The 16,327-nt window shown below is 42.0% G+C and overlaps 1 protein-coding gene across 5 annotated transcripts; it reads left to right on the top strand.

Annotated features, from left to right (window-relative positions):
* Positions 1-387: 387 nt before the first annotated feature.
* On the top strand, positions 388-12,443 carry cmc1 (C-x(9)-C motif containing 1). Of its 5 annotated transcripts, XR_005034563.1 has the most exons (5): positions 388-538; positions 1,167-1,259; positions 10,842-11,019; positions 11,237-11,713; positions 11,950-12,443. XR_005034563.1 is itself a non-coding variant. In XM_036934910.1 (4 exons), exons 1-4 carry the CDS (start codon positions 520-522, stop codon positions 11,355-11,357), a joined length of 411 nt encoding a protein of 136 aa, XP_036790805.1. In that variant the 5' UTR covers positions 388-519; the 3' UTR covers positions 11,358-11,905. The 5 variants fall into 5 exon arrangements, 4 of the variants coding, with proteins under 4 accessions (XP_036790805.1, XP_036790822.1, XP_036790817.1 ...); XM_036934910.1 differs by lacking the exon at positions 11,950-12,443 and having other exon boundaries at positions 11,237-11,905; XM_036934927.1 differs by lacking the exon at positions 11,950-12,443 and having other exon boundaries at positions 10,929-11,019; positions 11,237-11,898.
* Positions 12,444-16,327: the final 3,884 nt, after the last annotated feature.

Consider the following 16,327-nt stretch of genomic DNA (forward strand, 5'->3'; position numbering starts at 1 on the left):
GGCCTACACTTCACAGGTGTGACTGTGGTCAGCATCCAGCATGTGTGTGGCACAGCGGCTGTGAAGGAGACACTCCAGCACCACCTTGAATGCAGCTGTGGTCAAACGCTGAGGTACTTCGAGGTGAATGTTGTTATTTCTATCTTATACCAAGTCGTTAACACCAAGTACTGGAGGATGAACGCCTGTTGGATATCAGGTGAGCTGCCACTGTCAACTCTTCATTTGTTGTTGAAGACAGTACATGGAGTTATTCACTTGGTAGATCCAGTCTCATTTAAAAAATGATAACTGAACCATTCTTTAACTTGATAGTTATGCGTGATGGACAATGTAATACACGTTTTTAAATTGTACACGCTTCCAAACAAGCCCTTTGTAGTTTAAAGTTGTGGAGAATTGTGGGCATTGTAGTTCGTTCCACAGTTGAGTGACGCACCCGGAAGTAACGTGGTAAAGAAGAGAGGTCACTTTGCTTCTGTTTTGTAATGTTTTGATTTAGCAACACTGCTGATAATTATGGAAGCAACCAAAGCAGGTATTGTATAGACAATATGTTGAGTATCATTTTCCTATGTCGCTTTTACGGCATCGGTATAGTTGTAAAGCATCTGTAGAAAAGTGTGTGGTCATACGCACATCTTTAAAAACATAACGTTAGGTTCTGGGCTAACAACGTCTAGTGAACAACAAGAAGGCCCCGCCGCACACTGTCAAAGCTCCCAATTCACCGACAACGTTTCCATCCCGACCCGGATCTTCGTCGAATCGAAACGTCGTCGGTAAAGCGGTGGATTTGGGAGCTTTAACGGTGTGCGGCGGGGCCTTCTTGTTGTTATCATGGTAAGCAAGTGTCGTAGCCGATTCAACTTGAACTTATAACTGAGTTTTATTCATCTACAAGTCACGTAGCTGTCATTTTGGATATTTAGAGAGCTATCTACGTCGACCTCTTTAAATTGTTTTCTGACATACTCATAAATGTTTTAGCTATTATACTTCTAATCTTCGACGTTCATTGTTTACGTCCTCAGAAACGTCTGGGTGAGCTAGATGTTGTTAACTAGCTGTTTAGCTAGTTAGTTTGATGGATATGCTAGCCCTGGTACAGCAGGGTAGCTATGACTGATGTGTGTGTGTGTGTGTGTTATTGGGTTGTGTTCCAGAGGAGCCTTTCCTGAGGCATGTGGAGACGGATGTACTCATCCCCAAGATGGTGAGGGAGAAAGCCAAGGAGCTCTGTGCTGAAAAGGTTACAGGTGAATATCTGAGATTTAATAAAAACTTGTGTTAGCTAACCTGAACAAATGCTTAGGCTTTAGGTCAGCGGGCTTACAGTCTTGTGGCACCCAGGCTATATGGGCTGGAACCCAAGATATATGGGCTGGAACCCAAGATATATGGGCTGGAACCCAGGCTATATGGGCTGGAACCCAGGCTATATGGGCTGGAACCCAAGATGGTCACAGAGATACAGTTGAAGTCAGAAGTTTGCATACACCTTAGACAAATGCATTCAAACTCCGTTTTTCATAATCCCTGACATTTTAATCCAAGGAAACATGTCCTGTTTTAGGTCAGTTAGGATCACCACTTTATTTTAAGAATGTGAGAAGTCAGAATAATATTCGAGAGAGTGATTTATTTCAGCTTTTATTTCTTTCATCACATTCCCAGTGGGTCAGAAGTTTACATACACTCAATTAGTATTTGGTAGCATTGCCTTTACATTGTTTAACTTGGGTCAAATGTTTCGGGTAGCCTTCCACAAGCTTCTCACAATAAATTGGGTGAATTTTGGCCCATTCCTCCTGACAGAGCTGGTGTAACTGAGTCAGGTTTGTAGGCCTCCTTGCTCGCACATGCTTTTTCAGTTCTGCCCATAAATGTTCTATAGGATTGAGGTCAGGGCTTTGTGATGGCCCTCCAATACCTTGACTTTGTTGTCCTTAAGCCATTTGCGACCAAGCTTTAACTTCCTGACTGATGTCTTGAGATGTTGCTTCAATATATCCACATAATTTTCCTCCCTCATGACACCATCTATTTTGTGAAGTGCACTAGTCCCTCCTGCAGCAAAGCACCCCCACAACATGATGCTGCCACCCCCGTGCTTCACGGTTGGGATGGTGTTCCTCTGCTTGCAAGCCTCCCCCTTTTTCCTCCAAACATAATGATGGTAATTATGGCAAACAGTTCTATTTTTGTTTCATCAGACCAGAGGACATTTCTCAAAAAAGTACGATCTTTGTCCCCATGTGCAGTTGCAAACCGTAGTGTGGCTTTTTTATGGCTGTTTTGGAGCAGTGGCTTCTTCCTTGCTGAGCGGCCTTTCAGGTTATGTCGATTTAGGACTCGTTTTACTGTGGATATAGATACTTTTGTACCTGTTTCCTCCAGCATCTTCACAAGGTCCTTTGCTGTTGTTCTGGGATTGATTTGTACTTTTCACACAAAGTACGTTCATTTCTAGGAGACAGAACGCGTCTCCTTCCTGAGCGGTATGACGGCTGCATGGCCCCATGGTGTTTATACTTGCGTACTATTGTTTGTACAGATGAACGTGGTACCTTCAGGCGTTTGGAATTTGCTCCCAAGGATGAACCAGACTTGTGGAGGTCTAAAAATAAATTTCTGGGGTCTTGGCTGATTTCTTTAGATTTTCCCATGATGTCAAGCAAAGAGGCACTGAGTTTGAAGGTAGGCCTTGAAATACATCCACAGGTACACCTCCAATTGACTCAAATGATGTCAATTAGCCTATCAGAAGCTTCTAAAGCTATGACATAATTTTCTGGAATTTTCCAAGCTGTCAAGCTGGCACAGTCAACTTCGTGTATGTAAACTGCTGACCCACTGGAATTGTGATACAGTGAAATAATTTGTCTGTAAACAATTGTTGGAAAGATTACTTGTGTCATGCACAAAGTAGATGTCCTAACCGACTTGCCAAAACTATACTTTGTTAACAAGAAACTTGTGGAGTGGTTGAAAAACGAGGTTTAATGACTCCAACCTAAGTGTCTGTAAACTTCCGACTTCAACTGTACATCCAAAGTTCACCTCCGCTGTTTACACACATTGTCGGGTTGCTGAGGGCTCTACCTTCCCAGTTACAAGCTCAAGCAAAGGCCCTATTAATGCCCTGAGCCAAGACAGAGTATTAATGGACACCTCCCCTGTTGTGTATATTTGTGGTTTTTCTGTTGCGTTCATCTGGCTGTCATGCCCGGTCTGAAAACCAGTCAGAAGTAGATGACCTGATGAAGGGGGGAAAAAAAGACAGTCAAGGCATTTTCTATCGAGACCAAACCTGATATGGTGGTTAAATATGAATATTCCTCTTGATACCACTTCCTCTTTTCTGTCCCCAACGCCTTTTTTTTAAATAGCAGTGTTAAAGGTGCCTTTTATTATAAGGAGTAGAGGCTGCTGATGTGATTGTGTTATAGCTCAACACGTCGGGCCTAACAGAAACGTGTTCTCCTTTTCTTTACAGGAAGATACTTGAAACAGACTGCGGTTATAAATGTTTTTGTTAACATCTCTAAATTCACTTTATGCTGCCGGCATCCACATGGTTATTTATTTTTAACCATACGGAGTCTCGGGGGGGGGGGGGGTCGCTGCTGTAATGTTGTTGCAGGGCATTTCCACGGCAACGGAGAGATGCTGAGACTCCGAATTCTTTTTTATTTATTTTTTCACTTTAAAAAAATCAATGTTAAACAAAAGAACAATGATTGAAAAGTTAAACGAACCATTACAACTCGATGCATAAAGACTTTTTAACAATTTCCACCATTTTTTTTTTTTTCTTCACAAAAACACATTTTCTTGAGGAACAGTGCATGGCACCAGCAGCACAAACCGTCTGTTCAAGTAAATGTGTTTTTTTGTTGTTGTAAAAATGTTCTTTTGAAAATCGTTAAAAGTAATCGTGCATAGAGTTGTATTGTTTTTTTTTTTTTTTTAAGTTAGCAATCATTGTTTTTTTGTTTGGCGTCCATTTTAAAAGTGAAAACGGCTCTGCATCATTCTGTTACTGTGGGATTGCCCAACAGCAACTCTTGGTGCTGCATAGGTGCTTTGATTGTGGTTAGGCCTAAAGTCTGTCCTCTTCATCCTCTGAGGCGACACGCCTGCTGCTGCTCGCCCAGAGAGGCACAGCCCTCGAGGTGGCAGGGCTGTGGAAATCCCCTTCTGGTCTCCTCTCTGCCCCCTCCTTTTCACACCTCCGCCCCAGCTGCTGTATTGCCTGCATACCACTCTATTTGTATTACTGATGCCTGCAGTGGCTGTTTGCTCTGGTTCTGCCCTGGTTCTGACCTGGTTCTGACACGTGTGTCCTTACTCCTCAGTACTGCACTGATTAGATCAGCTACTTCAGAACAGTCACATGTGTCCTCTGTACTGCACTGATTAGATCAGTTACTTCAGAACAGTCACATGTGTCCTCCGTACTGCACTGATTAGATCAGCTACTTCAGAACAGTCACATGTGTCCTCAGTACTGAACTGATTAGATCAGCTACTTCAGAACAGTCAGCTCTCCGTATCTCATCACATACAGTGGGGAGAACAAGTATTTGAAACACTGCCGATTTTGCAGGTTTTCCTACTTACAAAGCATGTAGAGGTCTGTAATTTTTTATCATAGGTACACTTCAACTGTGAGAGACGGAATCTAAAACAGAGTAGGAATGGGAGAAGGTCATGTGGTCTGATGAGACAAAAATAGAGCTTTTTGGTCTAAACTCCACTCGCCGTGTTTGGAGGAAGAAGAAGGATGAGTACAACCCCAAGAACACCATCCCAACCGTGAAGCATGAATGTGGAAACATCATTCTCTGGGGATGCTTTTCTGCAAAGGGGACAGGACAACTGCACCGTATTGAGGGGAGGATGGATGGGGCCATGTATCGCGAGATCTTGGCCAACAACCTCCTTCCCTCAGTAAGAGCATTGAAGATGGGTCGTGGCTGGGTCTTCCAGCATGACAACGACCCGAAACACACAGCCAGGGCAACTAAGGAGTAAGAAGCATCTCAAGGTCCTGGAGTGGCTTAGCCAGTCTCCAGACCTGAACCCAATAGAAAGTCACTGTGTTGGGTGACTGCTGATGTGTGATGGGATACCCCCCAGTACAGTCCTCTGAGATTACAGTCACTGTGTTGGGTGACTGCTGATGTGTGATGGGATACCCCCCCAGTACAGTCCTCTGAGATCACAGTCACTGTGTTGGGTGACTGCTGATGTGTGATGGGATACCCCCCCAGTACAGTCCTCTGTGTTTCTGTTCTGCTGATTTACATTAGTCACACTGTTCTGCCTCGTCAAATTGCTTCTGCAGGTTTTCCTGCGTTGGGATGAAAAGCAAGTCGTGGTGATAATCACGCTGATCAGAACAGGGAGATTATCATGATGGGTTTGCATCCCAAATGGCACCCTATTCTCTATACAGTGTACTGCTGTTGAGCAGGGCTCTGGTCTAAAAGGTTGTGCACTTCGTAGGGGGTAGGATACATTGTCATTTTGGGATGCGTTCCATTGTTGTTTATGAGACACGGGGGGGCAAGGCTAATTAAAGTCTGGCTAACAGCATGAAGAGACGAGGCCAGGACCCTTCAGCACCTCTTTAACACCACCAACACAATGGCACCTTTTCATCCACAACACCTTGATATCAGTTAGAAAGGATTGACAGGGAATATCTTGGTGTTTTTAGAAAATCTCTGTAGTCTAATGGCCAACTCCACCTCTGTATGATTCACTTTGCACTCAGCTGTTTGTCAGGGTCTCAACTGCTTTTTGGCAAACATCATGTATTTTTTTAATGAAATGGTTAGAAAAGGAGAGTCTTTGTTAAGTCGAACATCTCAGCCCTAAATGTGTCTTCTACGGTCAAACTAAAAGAGACACACCGAGCTCTGTACGTCATTCAGAGTAACTATAGACCTGGTTGGTTTACAGAGTTCTGTACGTTATTTAGAGTCAATATAGACCTCGTTGGTTTACTGAGTTCTGTACGTTATTCATAGTAACAATAAACCTTGTTGGGTTACAGAGTTCTGTACGTTATTCATAGTAACTATAGACCGGGTTGGTTTACAGAGTTCTGTACGTTATTCATAGTAACAATAGACCTTGTTGGGTTACAGAGTTCTGTACGTTATTCATAGTAACTATAGACCTCATTGGTTTACAGAGTTCTGTACGTTATTCATAGTAACTATAGACCTGGTTGGTTTACAGAGTTCTGTACGTTATTTAGAGTCAATATAGACCTGGTTGGTTTACAGAGTTCTGTACGTCATTCAGAGTAACTATAGACCTCGTTATAGACCTGGTTGGTTTACAGAGTTCTGTACGTTATTCATAGTAACTATAGACCTGGTTGGTTTACAGAGTTCTGTACGTCATTCAGAGTAACTATAGACCTCGTTGGTTTACAGAGTTCTGTACGTTATTCATAGTAACTATAGACCTCGTTGGTTTACAGAGTTCTGTACTTCATTCAGAGTAACTATAGACCTCGTTGGTTTACAGAGTTCTGTACGTTATTCAGAGTAATTATAGACCTCGTTGGTTTACAGAGTTCTGTACGTTATTTAGAGTCAATATAGACCTCGTTGGTTTACTGAGTTCTGTACGTTATTCATAGTAACTATAGACCTCGTTGGGGGGGGGGGGACAAGGCTAATTAAAGTCTGGCTAACAGCATGAAGAGACGAGGCCAGGACCCTTCAGCACCTCTTTAACACCACCAACACAATGGCACCTTTTCATCCACAACACCTTGATATCAGTTAGAAAGGATTGACAGGGAATATCTTGGTGTTTTTAGAAAATCTCTGTAGTCTAATGGCCAACTCCACCTCTGTATGATTCACTTTGCACTCAGCTGTTTGTCAGGGTCTCAACTGCTTTTTGGCAAACATCATGTATTTTTTTAATGAAATGGTTAGAAAAGGAGAGTCTTTGTTAAGTCGAACATCTCAGCCCTAAATGTGTCTTCTACGGTCAAACTAAAAGAGACACACCGAGCTCTGTACGTCATTCAGAGTAACTATAGACCTGGTTGGTTTACAGAGTTCTGTACGTTATTTAGAGTCAATATAGACCTCGTTGGTTTACTGAGTTCTGTACGTTATTCATAGTAACAATAAACCTTGTTGGGTTACAGAGTTCTGTACGTTATTCATAGTAACTATAGACCGGGTTGGTTTACAGAGTTCTGTACGTTATTCATAGTAACAATAGACCTTGTTGGGTTACAGAGTTCTGTACGTTATTCATAGTAACTATAGACCTCATTGGTTTACAGAGTTCTGTACGTTATTCATAGTAACTATAGACCTGGTTGGTTTACAGAGTTCTGTACGTCATTCAGAGTAACTATAGACCTCGTTGGTTTACAGAGTTCTGTACGTTATTCATAGTAACTATAGACCTCGTTGGTTTACAGAGTTCTGTACTTCATTCAGAGTAACTATAGACCTCGTTGGTTTACAGAGTTCTGTACGTTATTCATAGTAACTATAGACCTCGTTGGTTTACAGAGTTCTGTACTTCATTCAGAGTAACTATAGACCTCGTTGGTTTACAGAGTTCTGTACGTTATTCAGAGTAATTATAGACCTCGTTGGTTTACAGAGTTCTGTACGTTATTTAGAGTCAATATAGACCTCGTTGGTTTACAGAGTTCTGTACGTTATTCATAGTAACTATAGACCTCGTTGGTTTACAGAGTTCTGTACGTTATTCATAGTAACTATAGACCTGGTTGGTTTACAGAGTTCTGTACGTCATTCAGCGTAACTATAGACCTTGTTGGTTTACAGAGTTCTGTACGTTATTCATAGTAACTATAGACCTGGTTGGTTTACAGAGTTCTGTACGTCATTCAGCGTAACTATAGACCTGGTTGGTTTACAGAGTTCTGTACGTCATTCAGCGTAACTATAGACCTCGTTGGTTTACAGAGTTCTGTACGTTATTCATAGTAACTATAGACCTCGTTGGTTTACAGAGTTCTGTACGTCATTCAGCGTAACTATAGATCATTAGTGTTGAGCGATTTAACAGCCATTTCCTATTTCTTCCGGTTATTAAACAACTACTTGACCGATGTCGGTTCAATTACTTGAATTCCATTTAGTTCGTTTTTTTTGGGGGAGCCCAAATAATTCATGAAAGAAATCAGACTAAAGGCCGTACAGTATGGGGAGCACATAGCGCTAGATGGCCTGGCTGTCCTCTAATGCCTGAGCAGAGATCAGATGATTTTACTTTAAAGAATGTAAAAGAACAGTTATCAAATAAAAACGAAGTAAAATACGCAACTGAAATATTGTATTTTTTTCATTGTAATTTCCTGTTCTATTGATGTCGACCCAACGTGGGCCTGACAGAGACAGACAATATCATATTTTAGAGCTTTTGGAAGTTGATTGTTCACTATTTTCACTAAAATCATTGTGACATTATTTCATAATACGTTATCAAAACCCAAAACCGTGATGATTGTTTAAATAAAATGCAACCGAAACTGAACTAACCTCCAAAAAGCCCTATTGGCTCAGCACTATTCTATATGTGTGGCCTCTCCTCTGTGTGAATAGAAAGCCCTATTGGCTCAGCACTATTCTATATGTATGGCCTCTGTGTGAATAGAAAGCCCTATTGGCTCAGCACTATTCTATATGTGTGGCCTCTCCTCTGTGTGAATAGAAAGCCCTATTGGCTCAGCACTATTCTATATGTGTGGCCTCTCCTCTGTGTGAACAGAAAGCCCTATTGGCTCAGCACTATTCTATATGTATGGCCTCTGTGTGACTAGAAAGCCCTATTGGCTCAGCACTATTCTATATGTAGGGCCTCTGTGTGAATAGAAAGCCCTATTGGCTCAGCACTATTCTATATGTAGGGCCTCTCCTCTGTGTGAATAGAAAGCCCTATTGGCTCAGCACTATTCTATATGTGTGGCCTCTCCTCTGTGTGAATAGAAAGCCCTATTGGCTCAGCACTATTCTATATGTGTGGCCTCTCCTCTGTGTGAACAGAAAGCCCTATTGGCTCAGCACTATTCTATATGTATGGCCTCTGTGTGACTAGAAAGCCCTATTGGCTCAGCACTATTCTATATGTAGGGCCTCTGTGTGAATAGAAAGCCCTATTGGCTCAGCACTATTCTATATGTAGGGCCTCTCCTCTGTGTGAATAGAAAGCCCTATTGGCTCAGCACTATTCTATATGTGTGGCCTCTCCTCTGTGTGAATAGAAAGCCCTATTGGCTCAGCACTATTCTATATGTAGGGCCTCTCCTCTGTGTGAATAGAAAGCCCTAATGGCTCAGCACTATTCTATATGTAGGGCCTCTGTGTGAATAGAAAGCCCTATTGGCTCAGCACTATTCTATATGTAGGGCCTCTCCTCTGTGTGAATAGAAACCCCTATTGGCTCAGCACTATTCTATATGTAGGGCCTCTCCTCTGTGTGAATAGTTTATATTGCTGCTCTTTTCCATTCATATTAATAGCCAGATAGGCCTGGTCTGTGTGAGGGACAGTTATAATGGACCATGCCAGACAGATAGGCCTGGTTTGTGTGTGAGGGACCATTATAATGGACCATGTCAGACACCTAGGCCTGGTCTGTGTGAGGGACCGTTATAATGGACCATGCCAGACAGATAGGCCTGGTCTGTGTGAGGGACCGTTATAATGGACCATGCCAGACAGATAGGCCTGGTCTGTGTGAGGGACCGTTATAATGGACCATGCCAGACAGATAGGCCTGGTCTGTGTGAGGGACAGTTATAATGGACCATGCCAGACAGATAGGCCTGGTTTGTGTGTGAGGGACCGTTATAATGGACCATGCCAGACAGATAGGCCTGGTTTGTGTGTGAGGGACCGTAATAATGGACCATGCCAGACAGATAGGTCTGGTCTGTGTGAGGGACCGTTATAATGGACCATGCCAGACAGATAGTTACACTGGTGCCAATGTGGACAGAAACACCAACCACAAGTATGAATAGATATGATGGAGTCTCCTTTTTTTACCTCAGCCTGGTGGAAGAGGAGACACTGGGGCTGTGGTAAGATAAGAGGCCTGTCAGTACCCACTACATTGGTATCTACTCTGACCAGGCTTGTCACCGTGTGGCAGAGAGGCCTAGCAGAGACAGTATGGTTGGCTGTCCCCTCTCTCTCTCTCTCAGCCTGTGGCGACACTCAGATTGGCAGAGGGGGACAGATTTGAAAGAGACATGACCTGTTTAGACTGGGGCTCTTACCCTGGTTGCTTTTTAAAAGGCCCTTGTCTTAACGGTATCACAGCTTGGGAATCCAAACTGAATCACGCTGCGTTTTGCGATTGTTTTACTTTCACTAATTCAGTCTGGTTTTCGTGATTTAAGTTTGGATTTCAAGACTATTCTGATCCACTGGCTAAATCTATGTCTCCTTCCATCTATCTGGTTTCAGGGTTCAACCACTGTTGTAAAGAGACTGGTTTCCTGATGGTGGTAATTTACTGGCTAAATCTGTCTCCTTCCATCCATCTGGTTTCAGGGTTCAACCACTGCTGTAAAGAGACTGGTTTCCTGATGGTGGTAATTTACTGGCTAAATCTGTCTCCTTCCATCCATCTGGTTTCAGCGTTCAACCACTGCTGTAAAGAGACTGGTTTCCTGATGGTGGTAATTTACTGGCTAAATCTGTCTCCTTCCATCCATCTGGTTTCAGGGTTCAACCACTGCTGTAAAGAGACTGGTTTCCTGATGGTGGTAATTTACTGGCTAAATCTGTCTCCTTCCATCCATCTGGTTTCAGCGTTCAACCACTGTTGTAAAGAGACTGGCTTCCTGATGGTGGTAATTTACTGGCTAAATCTGTCTCCTTCCATCCATCTGGTTTCAGCGTTCAACCACTGTTGTAAAGAGACTGGCTTCCTGATGGTGTTCAAGTGTCGGGATCAGAACGCTGCCCTGAAGGAGTGTCTGACCGTACAGTGAGTCAACTAACTGTTGTTCATACTGACTCAGTGTTCTAATGATAACAGTCTTCTGTTATATACTAAGCACTATTAACGTGCCACCTCTTATTCTACTCGCTCAGCATTTATATTAAATGATCTCTACTTAGAATCAACTAAATGTTTTACTCTCTCTCAGCTACAGAGACTCAGTGCTCTAATGATAAGTCTTCTGTACACCACTCTCTCTCAGCTACAGAGACTCTGCGTTATTCGAGGAGTGCAAGCAGGAGTACATCAAGGAGAAGCTGGAGTACCAGAGGACAGGGGTGGCGGCTAAGAACCGCTCACAAAAACTACCAACCAGCATGTAGGTTCCAAATTGACCCCTGACCCCTGACCATGTTGCTTCCACATGTCCAATCCTCTCAGATCTACGGGATTGGTTCGGTAGCAGGGGCTAGGGGTCACGGAGGGTGGCAGGGGGAGTGAGGGCTACTCACGGGGCTTTACAGTGTGTGTATTGTACATCCGGTTGGGATGCTCATTGCCCCAACGGGAGGAACTAGATCAACGAAGTGGCAGGAGACAGGAGGTCATCCTAGGCCCTAAGTGACCTGTGTAACGACTACGAGGCAGATTGGCAAGGTGTGTCTAAAGGCCTCCGTTCACCTGTATGTAGGGAAAATAAATCTCTTACAGATACGTGTTCCTCAACAGAGTCTCTCTGGTTGATCTGATCTAACAGCCATGATGAAAAATCACATTGTCCTCAACAGAGTCCCTCTGGTTGATCTGATCTAACAGTCAGGATGAAAAATCACACTGTCCTCAACAGAGTCCCTCTGGTTGATCTGATCTAACAGCCATGATGGAAAATCACACTGTCCTCAACAGAGTCCCTCTGGTTGATCTGATCTAACAGCCATGATGGAAAATCACACTGTCCTCAACAGAGTCCCTCTGGTTGATCTGATCTAACAGCCATGATGGAAAAATCACACTGTTCCTCCTATTTCAGAATGATCCAATAATGTTTTGTTGTTGATGCTGTCTGTCTGCTCTGCAGTTTGTATATTTATGAAGAATTTTTTCTGTCAATGCTTTGGAAACGTTTTCATGTTGAGTTTGTTAGCAACCAATACTGTCCAAAGTGAGATTGATTCCAATGATATAAGACCTGTCCAAAGTCCATGAATAATAGTCAAGGTGTTGACATCCCAACATCCTCCACTCTGAGAATGTTCCGGAAGGTTCATAATTATACACAAGATTGATACTGCATAGAGGCTTTATCCCGTAGTTAGGATTCACCGGTGGGTTGCCGTAACTACTGGTGTGATGACCGGTGAAGCATTATGGGTAGAGTTGTTGTAAAAAAAAAGGTCTGATTTTTAATATAACATTTGACTTGACATTGTGTTAACGTACATATAAATAAAGACAAACAGATCTTCTAGCCTCTCTGTGTGTGTGTGTGTTGTGACTTCTGCTTTTTAAACCATACAGGTGTCACAAGGAATGACTTCCAGGTTCACAATCACACTTCTGTTTTTTTTTTTCAATGTCCCTTGAAATACCTATTTGAAGTCTTATTACTGAGGCACTTAGGCTTGTGACTGTCGTACCTCCACACAGCCTTGATTTATACAGTTTGTGGTTCGCTGACTCTCGCCCAGATCTCATCTACCATGTTTATATTACATGTGTTAATCTCTATTCATTTTATTCATACGAGCCTGACGCTGTGTGCTACCAGACAGGAATAGCAACACAACGAGCCGTGGCGGTGGCCCATTTTCAGTGTTCGGCTGTCAAAGCAAGTAGTCTCTCACCCAAGTGAGACGATTGTTCATGAAATATCCCACACACGATATCTGCCCTATCATAAATATTCACCCTCTTGGATTTCTTCACGAAGTGGGATCAAAATGGATTTAATTATAAAAAAAAATTGTCAATGATTTACATAAAATATTCTGTAAAAGTGAAATTTAAAAATACATTTTTTTTTAGAGGTTAATGAAAACCCTACTATATCTTGATTAGATAACTTATTCACTCCCCCTGAGTCAATACACGTCAGAAACACCTTTAGCAGCGACTACAGCTGTGAGTCTTTCTGGGAAAGTCTCTAAAGGGCCGATCTCGTTATAGGAGGAATTCATGCCTTTACACACAGTAGCATAACGTGCGCCCTCTGAATACATTTCATTCAACCGCTGAAAACCCATCCCACTTGGTTGTCCAATAGATTTATTTATTTTTTCGTGGAGTTTTCATTCAATAAGAGTTTTCAGTACAATAATCTTAGCCATCCTTTTAAATACGGTGTGCAATTTTAATTAGAATTTAGTTGACAGACACTAGAATACATGGAGAGAACGGGGTCAGAATACAGGAATCAAGGGGAGAATATTCGCTTCCGTTTCAGGACCAACTAGTAGATTTAAAAATACTCTTGATCTTCAAGATTATTTAGGCACATTTTAGGTTATAGGAAAGTATGCGTGTATATACATATAAAAAAACACGTTTTGGAGAGCCTTTACGCACGAAAAATGTTGATAAATAAAAAATAGTGATTGATTGAATTCATCCTGAAAGATGTCATATTCAAGTTTAATCCATAAAATAACGGAAGGTGGTGAAAAGTGTACAATAGTCCTATAAATCTACCCTGATCCTCACTAATGGAACTGTATGACCACCGTCCAGCCGTGGTGAACCGAGCTGCCAGGCTCCAGGTTTAACCTGCTACGCTCCGTGAGTTCCGTTATGATTCAATAGGCTACACGTCCCAAATCATTACACAACGTTAGTCTAATGTCATCCACTAACTCTAGCGACGCCCCAGGAACAACTTTACAAGGACGTGACAGAGGAAATAAAATGTAAACGGAATGGAATGATTTAAAAAAAATAAATGTATGTGGGTATTACTGACGTGGCTCTCGATATTCGCTCATATTTAACATGATACAAAATGTAAAATAAAACGGAGAAAAAGCCCGGACATAATCAAGACATTCGAAAGCGCATATACACAACTCGGCAGGTTGAGCCCTACAGAAGCATGTAGCTTGGATGTCCACATTTCATCCATGCAAATGACGAGGGCACACCATAACACTTCTGAGTAATGGCGAAGGTATTTATATCCTATTTCACAGTATTAAAAGGGACCGCAATACACGTGATATGATTTTCAGTTTGGCTTCCATATATATGGCTGGTTTCACATTCGTCTCCAGGGATCATAAGGAAAACTCATCTAAAATAATTGATATGTATATTTACAATCGCTTTATCCAAATGGATTACTCATTTACCTAGGTTTTATCAATAGCTCTTATCAATGTATACATTATTAATACATTTATGGAGGCATAAAAGGGAATTGCATTCCATTTAAGAGCTTAACTCGAGTCAGAACAGAATCGGGACTTATTAGTGAGTTTTCCACACCTGGATTGTGCAATATTTGTCCGTTATTCTTTTCAAAATTCTTCAAGCTCTTGTCAAGATGTTGGGTATCATGGTTAGACAGCATTTTATAACTCTTGCCATATATTTTCAAGCAGATTTAAGTCAAAACTGTAACTTGGCCAAATTCACATCTTCTTGGTAAGGAACTCCAGTGTAGATTTGGCCATGTGTTTAAGGTTATTGTCCTGCTGAAAGGTGAATTCATCTCCCAAGTGTCTGGTGGAAAGCAGACTGAAGCAGGTTTTCCTCTAGGATTTTGTCTGTGCTTAGCTCATCCCATTTATTTTTATCCTGAAAAACTCCTGTCTTTAGCCGATGTTAAGCATACCCATAACATGATGCAGCCGTCACCATGCTTGAAAATAAGGAGACAGTTACTCAGTGATGACGTGGATTTTCCCCAAACATAAGGACCGACAACTATATTCCTTGGTGGAGTCACTACTAAATTTTTTTTTTAAAATCATATGGGTCACGGAATCAAGTGTTTTAAAAATCGTCATGACGACATCCCCCGAGCAGTTTCCTTCGCGTCCTGCAGCTCAGGAGGATCACTATCTTGGTGTCTGGGTGATGTAATACATCATCCACAGAATACATGATTCATTTGACCACGCTGTGATTGGTTCTTGTTTACCCATCCACCAATCACGGCTCTTTTCTCTATGAGGCTTTTGAAAAGCTCCCTTTGGTCTTTGGAGTTGAATCTGTGCTTGAAATTCAACACTTGACTGGAGGGACCTTCCAGGTGTTAAATGTTGTATTATTCCAGACAGAGTCCATGTCATTTATGTGATTTGTAAAGACACATTTTTTATTCCTGTACTAAATTGAGGCCTAAACAAACTAAAAATCACAATTAAATCTGTTATTAATCCCTCATGGCAACACAGCAAAATGGGAAGAAATCCAAGGGGGGTGAATACTTCTGATACCCACAACTATGCTACTTCTGATACCCACAACTATGCTACTTCTGATACCCACAACTATGCTACTTCTGATACCCACAACTATGCTACTTCTGATACCCACAACTATGCTACTTCTGATACCCACAACTATGCTACTTCTGATACCCACAACTATGCTACTTCTGATACCCACAACTATGCTACTTCTGATACCCACAACTATACTACCTCTGATACCCACAACTATACTACCTCTGATACCCACAACTATACTACCTCTGATACCCACAACTATACTACTTCTGATACCCACAACTATGCTACTTCTGATACCCACAACTATGCTACTTCTGATACCCACAACTATGCTACTTCTGATACCCACAACTATGCTACTTCTGATACCCACAACTATGCTACTTCTGATACCCACAACTATGCTACTTCTGATACCCACAACTATGCTACTTCTGATACCCACAACTATGCTACTTCTGATACCCACAACTATGCTACTTCTGATACCCACAACTATGCTACTTCTGATACCCACAACTATACTACTTCTGATACCCACAACTATAATACTTCTGATACCCACAACTATGCTACTTTTGATACCCACAACTATACTACCTCTGATACCCACAACTATAATACTTCTGATACCCACAACTATACTACCTCTGATACCCACAACTATGCTACTTCTGATACCCACAACTATGCTACTTCTGATACCCACAACTATGCTACTTCTGATACCCACAACTATACTACTTCTGATACCCACAACTATGCTACTTCTGATACCCACAACTATGCTACTTCTGATACCCACAACTATGCTACTTCTGATACCCACAACTATACTACTTCTGATACCCACAACTATGTGAAAAACTGGAAATCTCAGCTAGCCAATCATCAGTATCCATGAT

This window comes from Oncorhynchus mykiss, chromosome 2, assembly GCF_013265735.2.
Source record: "Oncorhynchus mykiss isolate Arlee chromosome 2, USDA_OmykA_1.1, whole genome shotgun sequence".
In the NCBI taxonomy this organism is placed as follows: Eukaryota; Metazoa; Chordata; class Actinopteri; order Salmoniformes; family Salmonidae; genus Oncorhynchus; species Oncorhynchus mykiss.

What these genes read in the sequence shown, in the direction of transcription:
- cmc1 (XM_036934910.1), top strand. An exon ending in CTGTGCTGAAAAGGTTACAG is followed by an intron (nt 1,260 to 10,841) that starts GTGAATATCTGA and finishes ATCTGGTTTCAG; the next exon opens with CGTTCAACCACTGTTGTAAA. An exon ending in AAGGAGTGTCTGACCGTACA is followed by an intron (nt 11,020 to 11,236) that starts GTGAGTCAACTA and finishes ACTCTCTCTCAG; the next exon opens with CTACAGAGACTCTGCGTTAT.